Source organism: Bufo gargarizans, chromosome 3 (assembly GCF_014858855.1).
Source record: "Bufo gargarizans isolate SCDJY-AF-19 chromosome 3, ASM1485885v1, whole genome shotgun sequence".
NCBI classification, from domain to species: Eukaryota; Metazoa; Chordata; class Amphibia; order Anura; family Bufonidae; genus Bufo; species Bufo gargarizans.
The window spans coordinates 478381456-478397348 of NC_058082.1; the positions used below are offsets into that span (position 1 = coordinate 478381456).

The 15893-nt window shown below is 44.3% G+C and overlaps 1 protein-coding gene across 4 annotated transcripts in view; it reads right to left on the bottom strand.

The window, feature by feature from the left end:
- The window catches only part of ABR (ABR activator of RhoGEF and GTPase), a 353402-nt gene that overhangs the window by 133076 nt on the left and 204433 nt on the right, over positions 1–15893 (bottom strand). For all 4 annotated transcript variants that reach the window (XM_044283775.1, XM_044283776.1, XM_044283778.1 and 1 more), the window contains one exon: positions 1407–1592. In XM_044283775.1, the coding sequence (XP_044139710.1) occupies positions 1407–1592 (186 nt within the window). The remainder of the gene's footprint in view (positions 1–1406; positions 1593–15893) is intronic.

Here is a 15893-nt window from a genome sequence, read left to right on the forward strand (position 1 = left end):
GTACATGTATCAAACGTTATAGACACCTTTGGAATGATTCTGCCGATTGGCAAAATTAAAGGGGTTGTCTGACATCAATAAAAAAAAAACAAAAAAAAACACACAACAACAAAGTCCCACCATTCAAGCATTATGGCCAGATTGGAAGTGTTGACTTTGTTTCTACCGACATGACTGCTACAGCCAATCAATGGCCCCAACCGTGATGGATGCACAAACTGCACGTAACCGCTGAACCTCTACGCTGAAATTTGCACGAACACCACATCAGTGTTCAGTCCACTGACTGGCCAAAGCAGGCCCCTGAGTACATATGAACCATCATCAATTCCAGTGTGGTGGGGACAAGAACCGCAGCACTGGAAAGGAAGAAATACAAATTTTGTGATTTTTGTTTGTTGTTTTTCAAGCACTTTCCAGTAAAGCAACTTTCTAAAAGGTACTTTCACACTAGCGGCAGGACGGATCCGACAGGCTGTTCACCCTGTCGTATCCGTCCTGCCGCTATTTCGATGTGCCGCCGCTCCGTCCCCATTGACTATAATGGGGACGGGGGCGGAGATCCGGCGCAGCAAGGCAGTGCGCGGCAAAAGGCCGCCGGACTAAAAGTACTGCATGTCCGACGGCCTCTCACTGTGAACTGCCGTGCTGTGCCGGAGCTCCGCCCCGTCCCAATTATAGTCAATGGGGACAGAGCTGCGGTCTGGCGGCACGGCGAAATAGCTGTAGGACGGATCAGACAGGGTGAACAGCCTGTCGGATCCGTCCTGCTGCTAGTGTGAAAGTAGCCTAAATGGTCTTCATGACAAATGTACTACCATTATGCTTGTGCAGAGTGTGTTTGTAAGTTTGCTTGTGCAAGCCTGTCACATAGCTGGGGGGGAGAAGGCAGCAGCATCCTGGACACACAGATCCAGCATGTATTACCGGGAGGGACAGACCCACATGATAAACACCTGGAACTAATCGATCCAGTATGAAAGAGCTGCAGCATCATTACTGGAATTGTAAAACGTTCAAAAGTTTTATTACTGGATACTGGGTTCAAATATATAAAGTCTACATATAAATGCAGCAAAGGAATTGAGAACAGATCATTTAACAACTGGCTTAGGCCTCATTCACACACACACGTGGATTTTCATGGACCACAGTCTGTGAAAACGCATCCTGCAGAGTGCACGGCATCATTGGTTGCTATGACGCCCTGTGCTTTGTGCTGCCGCCACTGTACAGTAATACACTCGTATAGATCATACGAGTGTATTACTGTACAGCAGCGGCAGCACGAAGCGCACTGTGTCATAGCAACCAATGACACCGTGCGATTGTGCACTCAGTAGTAAAATCCACGTATATGTGAATGTGGCCTAACTGCGCCCAGACAGGATCTCTTTTTGTCTTACCAGTTTTTGGAATAGGTGTCCAACCGTGGTTTTGTTATCCCATTCTTGCACACAGGGGCAGAGGTTGTCATAGAAGTCCTTGTGGATCTCATAGATATCCTGGACCTTGTAAAATATGGCATCTATTTGCTGCATGGTTAGAACTGGCTGGGAGGTTGTAGCAGTGGCTTTTAGAGGCTTCATTGGCTGTAAAACAAAATAAAATAAAAATCAGCAGAGACACATTAAGCTGCAGAAACTCCCAAGTTGGGAGAAAAGCATCAAGCCCTCAAATCCATCAATTTACATCCATTGTTCGAGATTCAATGATAAAACTGGCCATACACTACAGACTTGGGAAGTTGAAAAGGCGGATTTATATTTTCTGCTGACCATCTGTGCCTTTCTATGATACAAATGAGCGCGTCAAATGCCGACCGATGGCAGATATCTGATAGAAATTGGTGTGTTGACCATGCCTAATGTCAGATCTGCATATCATCAGTGGACACTTAGACTACAGATCCGCATAACGGCTCATTCACAGGACCATATGGCCGCGGTTCCCGTGTTGTGGACCGCGTGAACTCCCTAACTATAGGTCTTTGGAGTGTGGTAGGAAACCCCCGCAAACATGGGGAGAACATACAAACCCCATGCAGATGTTGTCCTTGGTTGGATTTACACCTAGGACCTCAGCACTGACCACTGAGCCACTGTGCTGCCCTGCACTATGTGCACATACAAGGGCAAGGACCCCAGCACTAACCACTGAGCCACCGTGCTGCCCTGCACTATGTGCACATACAAGGGCAAGGACCCCAGCACTAACCACTGAGCCACCGTGCTGCCCTGCACTATGTGCACATACAAGGGCAAGGACCCCAGCACTAACCACTGAGCCACCGTGCTGCCCTGCACTATGTGCACATACAAGGGCAAGGACCCCAGCACTAACCACTGAGCCACCGTGCTGCCCTGCACTATGTGCACATACAATGGCAAGGACTCCAGCACTAACCACTGAGCCACCGTGCTGCCCTGCACTATGTGCACATACAAGGGCAAGGACCCCAGCACTAACCACTGAGCCACCGTGCTGCCCTGCACCATGTGCACATACAAGGGCAAGGACCCCAGCACTAACCACTGAGCCACCGTGCTGCCCTGCATTATGTGCACATACATGGGCAAGGACCCCAGCACTAACCACTGAGCCACCGTGCTGCCCTGCACTATGTGCACATACAAGTGCATGGACCCCAGCACTAACCACTGAGCCACCGTGCTGCCCTGCACTATGCGCACATACAAGGGCAAGGACCCCAGCACTAACCACTGAGCCACCATGCTGCCCCACACTATGCGCACATACAATGGCACCAGGCAGACGCTTTACAACAAACAATTACGGGTGTACAGAGGAAACATTAACCAAGGTTTCTAAATGATCTGAACGGAACGATTGTTCCTCGGCACTTCCACATTTTGTGTTTGCTAAATTAGAATTGTATTTACATTGATGCAAATCTTTCATGAGGTTTGTCTCTATCCAAAGGCACATAGGTGTGAACCACACCCAATGTTCTCGCTTTTCAGGCAAGGAGATGGAATAATAGGGGCGGGCAAAAGCCCCGATCTCTGTAAACTAATAGATACATAAATCCTAAGGCCTCATGTCTCACGGCCGTTGGGCGGCGGTTCCGTGCATCGGGGACCGCAATAGCGGTCCACAATGCACGGGAAACATCCATGCAGCGGGCCAGACCCATTCAACTTTAAAGGGTCCGTAGTCTATCCGCACCGCAAAAAAATATGTCATATTTATTTGCGGTGTGGAACAACGTAAAGAAACACCACGGAAGCACTCTGTAATGCTTCCGTTGTTCCGTGACTCCGTTCCGTATCTCCGGAATTGCGGACCCATTCAAGTGAATGGGTCCGCATCCGTGGTGCACACGGCTGGCGGCTGTGGATTACCGACCTGCCGTTTGCGGGCCGCCCTACGGCCGCGTGCATGAGGCCTTATTTATATAAAACATGCTTCTTTTTACCTTATTTTCTCTTATATTAAGAGCAAAACACTATTTTGTGCCTGGAAGGAGTCTCTCTCCTATTCTCTGTCCAGATGAGCAGGCAGTTTTAGCCACGCCCTTGAATTAAGCCCCACCCTCCCATCTGTCTGCAAGACAAACACGAAAACTTTAGGAGTAACTTTAGGTAACACCTTGGTCCTCTGCAAGGTCTCAGGAGCTGCAGAAAATCCTGCAGGCTATCGACAACTTGAGCAGTTGCAACTCCCAGAGAATTTTATCATTTCTATAATACTTTGCTTTCTTTTAAAGGGGTTATCCCAAGACTAATGGAAACATTTTTAATCAGATATCATCTAGTACATGACAGTCTCTTTCTAACCAACTTAAAACCAGTCCTGTACCTCACATAGATCTGCGCATTCATTGCTGCAGTTGCTCTGCTAGATTTATTTTAAGCTGACAGCTCAAGGGGTGTGCAAGGTCTCGGGGGCGTGTCCTTTCTTCTGCAGCTGAAGGATGGAACTGAGCATGTGCTTTTATCTCTGTGAGCAGGACAGAGAATTTAGAAAAAGGTCAAACAGCAGGTGGCGCTATGCAGATAGATTTCATTCGATAGCTCTAATTAGTAGCTATAATTTTTTTTTTTATTAGATGCAATTACAAACGTATGCAGATCCAGGTGCCGGTTTTAAAACTGTGGAATATTTTTTGTGGGACAACCCCTTTAAGAAAAGGAAAATAAATATAAGCTGCACCAAGGCTTCATGCACACAACAGTAATTTTCATTGTGTGCCATCTGCATTTTTGCAGGTAGCACACTGACCCAATAATTTTTAAAGGCCCTTTACATATGCATATTTTTTGCCATTTTGTGGTCATTCTGCAAATTATAGAAGATGAGAACAGCCCTTTCTATTGATGGGAGTGGGAAAAATACTTAATGCGCGCAAACGTGTTCTTATTTCGAAGATCTGTTCTTTCTGGGTACTAGATGATATCTGATTAAAAATGTTTCCATTAGTCTTGGGATAACCCCTGATCTCTTTACTACGAAATCACGGTGACAACTTTATCTCACTGTGATTTTGTAGTAAAGAGATCACAGAGAGACTTCTGCTGTCCGCATCGGGTCTTGGCTGTCATTCACGCAGCGGATGTCACGCACGGGATCCGCTCGTGTGAAACAGCCCTAATCAGTGTAAGATCCCCCCTTAGGGCTCTTTCACACCTGCGTTCTTTTCTTCCGGCATAGAGTTCCGTCGTCAGGGCTCTATGCCGGAAGAATCCTGGTCAGTTTTATCCTAATGCATTCTGAATGGAGAGAAATCCGTTCAGGATGCATCAGGATGTCTTCAGTTCCGGACCGGAACGTTTTTTGGCCGGAGAAAATACCGCAGCATGCTGCGCTTTTTGCTCCGGCCAAAAATCCTGAATACTTGCCGCAAGGCCGGATCCGGAATTAATGCCCATTGAAAGGCATTGATCCGGATCCGGCCTTAAGCTAAACGTCGTTTCGGCGCATTGCCGGATCCGACGTTTAGCTTTTTCTGAATGGTTACCATGGCTGCCGGGACGCTAAAGTCCTGGCAGCCATGGTAAAGTGTAGTGGGGAGTGGGGGAGCAGTATACTTACCGTCCGTGCGGCTCCCAGGGCGCTCCAGAGTGACGTCAGGGCGCCCCACGTGCATGGATGACGTGATCGCATGGCACGTCATCCATGCACATGGGGAGCTCTGACGTCATTCTGGAGCGCCCCGGGAGCCGCACGGACGGTAAGTATACCGCTCCCCCGCTCCCCCCTACTACTATGGCAACCAGGACTTTAATAGCGTCCTGGCTGCCACAGTAACACTGAACGCATTTTGAAGATGGATCAGTCTTTAAATGCTTTCAGTTCACTTGCGTTTTTCCGGATCCGGCGTGTAATTCCGGCAAATGGAGTACACGCCGGATCCGGACAACGCAAGTGTGAAAGAGGCCTTACCTGGACACAGGCCTATAACCCAGTTAGGCCAGTACTCTCTGCTCTGCACTGATGAGGGGCAATCACCCCGAAACAGCTGTCTGCAGATGAGGTGCTGGCTTATTTAATAACCAAGTCATGTCTCAAGGCTTATTTTAAGAGCTGAACATTGACTTATAGGATCGCTGTCTTACATCTGGTGGCGTTAGAGGCAGAGCTTGTTAACAGCTCATTTGCCTCCCTTCCCTCCCAGAATTCCAGAGGAGCATGAACGGCCTATAAGTCTCCTCAGACTGATTAAGGTGCTCTCTCCCTAAGGAGAGTTTGTTCCCCCCTTTACCTTACAGTTCTGGAATGTATTGGATAACACTGGCAGCATTATGTCAGTGTCATTTAATACATTCCAGAACTGTAAGGGTTACACAGCAACATAAATCAATATAATGCTATGTGACCCAGTCGGAGCTGGGAGGTCAGGCCGGGAGCTGCACTGCGGACTCGTAGCATGACAAACACTGCCATGTGCATATAGCCTAAGGGTTTATTCACACGGATTTGGTCATGTGTTTTTTTTTTGCCATAATTTTCACTTAATTGGACCGCATCATTTCAATTTGCGCCACATGATACAGCACTGAATCTAAGGCTGTGTTCACACATTGGAGCAGCAGTGCATTTTTCCAGTGGGTTTTTAAAATTGTGGTAAATCTGCAGTGTTAAAAAAAAATAAGGCGGATTAGTCTCACCAGGCTAGGGTCTGCCTATACACCGAATGCAGAACCTGTGCTCCCAGTACATCAGGACCAAAACCAAAACATATAAAGAAAATTGGGTTCGAGCTCAAGGTGATAGCGAAGGTATCAAAAGATTTAATAAAAATACAAATAAAAAAAACTATATAAAAACCATATATGCTACTGAAGAGGGGGTCAGGTACCCTGGTACGTTGATCCTGTTCTATTACACGCATCATCTGGCTGGCCTCTACCTGTTGCGGAGTATAGCGAATTGCAAATAGGCAACTTAAGTTCCATCTAACAGCCTGCGCAGGCCCGTCGTCTTTCAAATCCAGCTGGACCTTCATGCAGGCGAAGACATCAAGTATTTTTATTAAATCTTTTGATACATTATTACCTTGAGAGCAAAACAAATTTTCTTTATATAAATCTGCAGTGTTGTTGCTGTTATATCAGAAAACCGTAGCAAATTTCACCCTGTGGCTGCAGCATGTGAACACCGCCTAACACAAATCCACATGAAACATTCATTACGAGTCTCATAAATGTCTGTTGCAGAGTTCTGAATTGAACAGTTTCAAGTACTTTTGATTTACTTTTATGGGGAAGTTCAACTTCAACCTACAATGAAAACATCTTTAAAGAGGATCTGTCACCTATCCTGACATGTCTGTTTTAATAGCTTCATGCATTCCCCATGTAACAATTCTATTCTTATGTCTCTGTGTTGTGCCATTCCTTTATTATTTCTACTAGAAGCTATGAAGGAATTGCTAGCAGTCTGCAGTAAGGTTACAGAGGGGAGGTAACCAGTTGGGGGGGTGTTCCTGCACAGTCTGACTCTATCCAATCAGTGCTGCCATTTTCCGACTGTGCAGGTACACCCCCCCCCCCTCCCCCAACTGGTTACCACCCCTCTGTACCCTCACTGCAGACTGCTAGCAATTCATTCAGAAGAAGAAGCAGATATAGTAAAGGAATAGCACAACATAGAGCCATAAGAATAGATGCTCCAGAATTATTGTTACGTGGGGAAAAGCATTAAGCTATTAAATCGGACATGTCAGGAGTGGTGACAGGTCCTGTTTAAACTCAACCTTTACTATAATCACTTCTACCACAACGAACACTGTAATGTTATCGTAGGTTTTATGGGGCAAATGTATGTTGTGACTGTCCTTCTGGCAGACAGTGGCAGGTTCTTTTATGACGGATTGTATTACTGCTGTACTTCTATATTGACCGGCCACAACAACATCTGCCTCACATTGTGCCAAGAACGACTCCACAAGACCTCTGAAGGTGTCCTGAGGTACCTGGCACCAAGATGTTAGCAGCAGATCCTTTAAAGGGTTTGTCTCACTTAAGCAAATAGCATTTATTATGTAGAGAAAATGAATACAAGGCACTTACTAATGTATCGTGATTGTCCATATTGACATCTTTGCTGGCTGGATTCATATTCCCATCACATTATACAGGTGCTTGCACACTATAGGAAAAAGCACTGGCTATGTGTGCTCCGACGGTCCCTACCTCCAGAGAGCAGCCAGCACTTATCAATAGTGTGCAAGCACGGCCACCACTGATGGATTGCAGGGTGGTTGTAACAATGGAAATGAGCAACGTATAATATGATAGAAAAATTAATCCATCCAGAAAAGGAAGCAATATGGACAATCCCAATACAATAGTAAGTGGCTTGCATTAGCTTCCTCTACATGGTAAATTGCATGCCTGATCCAGCACAAATGTTAGCTGTCAGCCAGACAAAAAAATATTGCATGCAATGTTTTTTTTCTTGCCAAAAAGCCAACATTTATGCTGGAAGCCAGCTTGATCCCCCACTGGACCCCATTCTAGTGAATGGGGGAACCGGCGGTGAACTGTAGATCCTGTGGATCTGGCGAAAACCCAGCCGGATGCTCTTTGTCGGAACATCCTGCTGGATCCGCTGCTGCATAGGTGACCGTCCCCCCAAGTTGTTGGGTACAGCGTCCATGGATCTGACTTGTTTTCTCAGAACATGCCACAGATACCTATTCAGATCTGGAGAAATAGGAGGCAACCAGCACCTAAAGCTCTTTGCTATGTTCCTCATACCATTCTTAATACAGGGTAGCCCGCCTCCAGCATGTTATAGAGCAGGACGAGCTGAGCAGACTGATATACAGTGCTCCCTCAGGATACAATATTTTCAACACACAGTGGGCTTTTCTGACCCATCGTAAGATAAACCAGACTCAACATACAATGCCTGAGACTCAGATCCGACCGATCAAGGCCACTTCTGTGGTAAAATAGCTGGATTGGATGCTAGTTATCTGTCTTAGTGATCTGCTTATATTTTTTTTTAAATCTTCACTCTCTCTTATGTTGGATGACATTTTGAAGCTTTGGAACCAATTACTCAACTTCCAATGGTTTTTCAACTTACAACAGTTGTCCTGGAACCAATTAATAATGTAACCTGAGGGACCACTGTATTTATGTGGTAAAAGATTCAGCAAAACTTATATTTCATTAATTTACATTGCTGCTCTATAACATGCTGGAGGGGGGCTACCCTGTATTAGGAATGGTATGAGAAACATAGCAAAGAGCCTAAGGTGCTGGGGTCCTATCAGTGATTGACAGCCTGCCCTCTAGGACTGTGTATACAGAGAGCTGTCAATCACTGACAGGACCGCCTCCTGGACTTCAACGTACTGAATGAGCAGGAATTAAATGAATGAAATACAAGTTTTACTGAATCTTTTCCCATAAAACTATATAAATCGATCTGTTCAGCATATCCTGCTCTATAACATGGGGCCTTCAGCTCAGACACCATGTTTAATGTGAGCAGTACTGTGTGTTCACACCTCACAGGTTTTGTCCCTTACCCACTGTGACGTACAGGCTGAGCCCGCTCCACACACGGATGCTGTTTTAAACATCTAATAAGTTCCTGCAACAGTTGAGAACTGATTATAGCCTCTTACAGCAAGTATGTCATCTAAGAGGTAGGGGGCTCCTTTGTCGCCTGCATTGCAGGGTACCGAGTGTTTGTCATCACAGCTATGGGCATAATGAAGAACCTCGGCCAGCCATTGTTGTACTTCTATTAGAGGCATTGTCCCCCAAAAATTTTCTAGTTTTCAAACCAGCACCGGGATCTGAATTCTTTTGTATGTAATTCAAAATTTAACATAGTCACTGAGCTATTCAATAAAATATCTGTATAGCGCCACCTGCTGTTTGATCTTTTTCTTATTTCTTTGTCCTGCTCACTGAGATGGCCGCACATGCTAATTTTCATCCTTCAACTGCCCCCTGAGCTGTGATAGGGAGAGCATGGACACGCCCCTGAGCTGTGATAGGGAGAACATGGACACGCCCCTGAGCTGCAGCAGAAAAAACACTCCCCTTTAGCGGTCAGCTTGATATAAATGTAGCATAGAAACATAGAATGTGTCGCCAGATAAGAACCATTTGGCCCATCTAGTCTGCCTAATATACTGAATACTATGAATAGCCCCTGGCCCCATCTTATATGAAGGATGGCCTTATGCCTATCCCATGCATGCTTAAACTCCTCCACTGCAGCAGAGCAATGAATGTAGAGAGGTACAGGGCTGGTTCTAGCTTTGTTAGAAAGAACTGTCCCCCAGACTTTCATTTTTTACATTAGTCCTGGGATGATCCCTTTAAAGAGGACCTTTCATCAGTTTTGCAAAAGTCTAATTAGGGTGTTACCTTATAGGGCGACCCCCACTGATGCCATGGCTGATTTTTGTTCCAAAAGAACCCCCCGTTGATTTTGGCACCTTGTATTATAATGAGTAGTATCGCAACAATAAGGAGGAGACAGAGTCTCTCTCTGTGGGTGTCTCCTTCTCCCTGGCTGTAGCGCTGTCCAATCGCAGCACAGAGCGTTGCGATTGGACAGCGCTACAGCCAGGAAGAAGGAGATGCCCATTGAGAAACCCTGGCGTCTCCTCCTCCCTGTTCCGATGCTAGTAGTTAGCACTCCGAGCAGGGAAAATACCGGAGGGCACAGCGGGTGAACGGCACGGCGCCCAGGAATAATAGTAAGCACTATAGGATCCCTGCTTTATGCCCTACCTAATGTGCTACTTATCTTATAAAGTCTGGACCCATGAAAGGTCCTCTTTAAGATTAGGGCTTAAAATACAAAATTACTAATGAAAAAAAAAAAAAAAAACATAATTGGTATCACCGTATCTAAAAATGTATGAACTACTAAAATTGCACGTTATTTATTATATGCTGTAAATGGATAAAAAAAATGCGCCCTGAATTATTGCTTTTTTGCTAGGCTACTTTCACACTGGCGTTTCTGGGTCCGCTTGTGAGATCCGTTTCAGGGCTCAGCCGCAATCCATTCTGAATGGAAAAGGATCCGCTCAGAAGTCATCAGTTTGCCTCCGTTCAGTCTCCATTCCGCTCTGGAGGCGGACACCAAAATGTCGCTTGCAGCGTTTTGATGTCCGTCTGACGAAACGGAGCCAAACGGATCCGTCCTGACTTACAATATAAGTCAATGGGGACGGATCCGTTTTTACTGACACAATATGGTGCAATTAAAAACGGATCAGCCTCCCATTGACTTTCAATGTAAGTCAAAACGGATCTGTTTGCATTACCATGGTAAGGGTCCATTCACACGTCCGTTTTTTCTTTCCTGATCTGTTCAGTTTTTTGCGGAACAGATCAGGACCAGATCTGGACCCATTCATTTTCAATGGGTCCTGGAAAAAAATCGGACAGCACAATGTATGCTGTCCGTTTCTGTTGTTCCGTTCCGCATGTCCGTTTAAATATAAAACATGTCCTATTCTTTTCCGCAAAATTCGGATCCTGGTACAATACAAAGTCAATGAATCCGCAAAAAACGGAAGACATTCGGATGTCATTCCGTATGTCATCTGTTTTATGCGGAATCCAGTTCCTGGAAACACATAACAATTTTTTTTTATTTTTTTTCAAAGACATCCAAACAACTTTATTTGATTATTGAAATTTATACATGTTTCCGTTTTTTGCGGAGCCGCAAAAAACGGATGACATACGGATGACATACGGAAACATTTTCAGGAACAACGGATCCGCAAAAAACGGACCAAAAATCGGGATATAGGAAAATACTGACGTGTGAATGTAGCCTAATGCAAACGGATCCGTTCTGAACGGATACAAGCGTTTGCATTATAGGTGCGGATCCGTCTGTGCAGATACCAGACGGACCCGCACCTAAACACAGGTGTGACAGTATCCTTACCTATTCCCACCCCTTCCCCCAATAAATCGAATGAACAAAATACGGTAATTAAAAAATCTTGTGTGTTTTTATGAATACTTATATGTATCCCACAAAAAACATGCTATGGGTGTCTGAATATGGTGAAACAGGATTTTACTGGTTTAAAAGTAGTAAAATAATGCAAAAACTATATAAATTTGATGTATTAGAATAAAGTTATCATAGAATTTATACACCATGAATGCCGTAAAAAATGAAGTCCAAACAACAATGGTGGAAATAAATCTAAATATATATATATATACGCACACACATACAGTGGGGCAGAAAAGTATTTAGTCAGCCACCAATTGTGCAAGTTCTCCTACTTAAAAAGATGGGAGGCCTGTAATTTTCAATTTTCATCATAGGTATATCTCAACTAAGAGACATGATGAGGAGAAAACAATATAGAAAATCACATGGTCTGATTTTTTAAGAATTTATTTGCAAATTATGGTGGAAAATAAGTATTTGGTCAAAAACAAAAGTTAATCTCAATACTTTGTTATAGATCCTTTGTTGGCAATCACAGAGGTCAAACGTTTTCTGTAAGTCTTCACAAGGTTTTCACACACTGTTGCTGGTATTTTGGCCCATTCCTCCATGCAGATCTCCTCTAGAGCAGTGATGTTTTGGGGCTGTCGCTGGGCAACACAGACTTTCATCTCCCTCCAAAGGTTTTCTATGGGGTTGAGATCTGGAGACTGGCCACTCCAGGACCTTGAAATGCTTCTTACAAAGCCACTCCTTCGTTGCCCGGGCGGTGTGTTTGAGATCATTGTCATGCTGAAAGACCAGCTACGTTTCATCTTCTTTTCAATAGTTTTTATTTCCATTTTCAATATACAAATAGGTACAGAATCTGGGGGTTACCGGAAGCTTTTACATTGTTTAAGACCTATTACAAACAGTGCTTCGGGGAAACATAGAAGCACAAAATCAACAAAGGAAACACAATTTACCTAAAACTTTTGCCTGATAAATAGCTGTGTCAAAGAGGTGCCTGCCTACGCCAGCTCTAGAACGGATCCCAAAATGGAGGACTACCTAGCATCCCACGTCCACAGTATAACCTATCCAGTTTTACTTAGTAATATGCAAAATAACCGTGGAGCCCCAGTTATGGGTCTTCAACACAGTGAAAGCCAAATATCCCTCAAAGGAAGGAAAACCGAGCAAAAGGGTGTCCCCATTACAGAGATCACCAAATCCACCATATTAACCACCTCAGCTCCCCTAGCTTAAACCCCCTTAATGACCAGACCACTTTTTACAATTCTGCACTACACTACTTTCACGGTTTATTGCTCGGTCATACAACTTACCACCCAAATGAATTTTACCTCCTTTTCTTCTCACTAATAGAGCTTTCATTTGGTTGTATTTCATTGCTGCTGACATTTTTACCTTTTTTGTTATTAATCAAAATTTACCAAATTTTTAGCAAAAAAATAAAAAATTTCACTTTCAGTTGTAATATTTTTAAAAAAAATACTTTTCTGTATAAATTTTTCTCTAAATGTATTGTTCTACATGTCTTTGATAAAAAAAATGCAATACGTGTATATTTATTGGTTTGCGCAAAAGTTATAGCGTTTACAAACTATGGTACAAAAATGTGAATTTCCGCTTTTTGAAGGCAGCTCTGACTTTCTGAGCACCTGTCATGTTTCCTGAGGTTCTACAATGCCCAGACAGTAGAAACACCCCACAAATGACCCCATTTCGGAAAGTAGACACCCTAAGGTATTCGTTGATGGGCATAGTGAGTTCATAGAACTTTTTATTTTTTGTCACAAGTTAGCGGAAATGATTATTTTTTTTCCTTACAAAGTCTCATATTCTACTAACTTGTGACAAAAAATAAAAACTTCCATGAACTCACTATGCCCATCACGAAATACCTTGGGGTGTCTTCTTTCCAAAATTGGGTCACTTGTGGGGTATTTATACTGCCCTGGCATTTTAGGGGCCCTAAAGCGTGAGAAGTCTGGAATCCAAATGCCTAAAAATGCCCTGTGAAATCGTAAAGATACTCTTTGGAATTAAGGCCCCTTTGCCCACCTAGGCTGCAAAAAAGTGTCACATATGGTATCGCCGTACTCAGGATAAGTAGGGCAATGTGTTTTGGGGTGTCTTTTTACATATACCCATGCTGGGTGAGAGAAATCTCTCTCTAAAATGACAACTTTTCCCATTTTTTTTATACAAAGTTGTCATTTTAAGAGAGATATTTCTCTCACCCAGAATGGGTATATGTAAAAAGACACCCCAAAACACATTGCTCTACTTCTCCTGAGTACGGCGATACCACATGTGTGACACTTTTTTGCAGCCTAGGTGCGCAAAGGGGCCCAAATTCCAATGAGTACCTTTTAGGAGGGCATTTTTAGGCATTTGGATTCCAGACTTCTTCTCACGCTTTAGGGCCCCCGAAAATGCCAGCGCAGTATAAATACCCAACAAGTGACCCCATTTTGGAAAGAAGAAACCCCAAGGTATTCTGTGAGGGGCATGGCGAGTTCATAGAAGTTTTTTTTTTTTGGCACAAGTTAGCGGAAATTGATATATATTTTTTTTCCCTCACAAAGTCTCCCTTTCTACTAACTTGTGACAAAAAGTTCAATCTTTCATGGACTCAATATGCCCCTCAGCGAATACCTTGGGGTGTCTTCTTTCCAAGATGGGGTCACATGTGGGGTATTTACACTGCCCTGGCATTTTAGAGGCCCTAAAGCGTGAGAAGAAGTCTGGAATATAAATGTCTAAAAAATTTTACGCATTTGGATTCCGTGAGGGGTATGGTGAGTTCATGTGAGATTTAATTTTTTTTTTGTCACAAGTTAGTGGAATATGAGACTTTGTAAGGATAAAAAATTAAAAAATAAAATCAATTTCCGCTAACTTGTGACAAAAAAAAAAAATCTTCTATGAACTTGCCATGCCCCTCAAAAGTGATCTTTTTATAGCGCCGCAGCGATTTTACGGTGTTTTTGCAGTGATCAGAAAAAAAAAATCTGAGACTGCGGTGGGGCGGACTGAGCGCAAGTGTGCGCACAAGATCAGGCCTGATCGGGAAAACACTGCGTTTTTTGTAGAGCCTATAGAACATGTCCTATTCTTGTCCGCAATTGCGGACAAGAAAAGGCATTTTCTATAAAGTTCTGGCAATGTGCGGATCCGCAAAATGCGGAAAGTACATTGCCTGTGTCAGTGTTTTGCGGATCCGCAAAACACATACGGACGTCTGAATGGAGCCTTACAGGGGGGGTGATCAATGACGGGGTGATCAGGGAGTCTAATATGGGGTGATCAGGGGTTAATATGTGACAGGGGGGGTGTAGTGTAGTGGTGTTTGGTGCTACTTTACAAAGCTGCCTGTGTCCTCTGGTGGTCGATCCAAGCAAAAGGGACCACCAGAGGACCAGGTAGCAGGTATATTAGACGCTGTTAACAAAACAGCGTCTAATATACCTTTCAGGGGTTAAAAAAAAAAAATCGCATCTACAGCCTGCCAGCGAATGATCACCGCTGGCAGGCTGTAGATCAGCTTGTTTACCTCCGGTTCCTGTGTGCGCGCGTTCACAGGAAATCTTGCGTCTCGCGAGATGACGCGCCGGCGCGTCAAGGAGGAATAAATCGACCGCCTCCGGAACGCAATCCTGCATTAGGCGTTCTGGAGGCGGTTAAGTGGCCCCTATGTCAAGATCCCGCTCTTTTACAAGCTTTAAGGATGTGACGGGGAAGACCTAAGCCAGTTATCCATCCACAGTTTTACTTAGTGGGACAGAGTAAGTTACGGGGAGGAGCATAAGGGGGACCGCGCCCAGGAGGCCCAGTGCGACTGAAATTTGGTAAAACCACCTTTCCCCAACGAGATAATCTCATATGTATTATTAAGAGCGATGATTAAGTCACTAAGAGGCGGTACATCTGAAGTTTTCCATCTCCTCAGCAACACCAATTTTGCTGTGATAGAAAATATACGAAGAAACTGCCTGTAAGAGGATGGCAGGAGATCGACTCCTACGAATAACAATACCAGTTGTGGATTCCAATTAATCTTGATGGGGAGTGTTCGGGTCAGCAAGTTACGACATGCTGACCAGTAACTTTGTATAATAGGACATTGCCATAACACATGGTATAAAGTTCCCCTGCAACCGCACCCTCTCCAACAACAGTTAGAGACCAATGCATACATACGCGCCAACCTGTCAGGGGTATAATACCATCTGAGAACAGTCTTCAGCGCCGACTCGACAAGCGATATACACGTCAAATGTTTGTGTATCATGCCGATAGCGTGTGTCCATTTTTTGCGTCTGAAAACGGTTGACCCAGATCTGTCTCCCAAGCCATCATTGGGTGGGAGCGCTTAAACTGGGATGGGTGTAAGATTGCATTGTACAAAGGCTTTAGTCCCTTTGAACAACCTGTGATATACACTCTCGCTAGTCTAT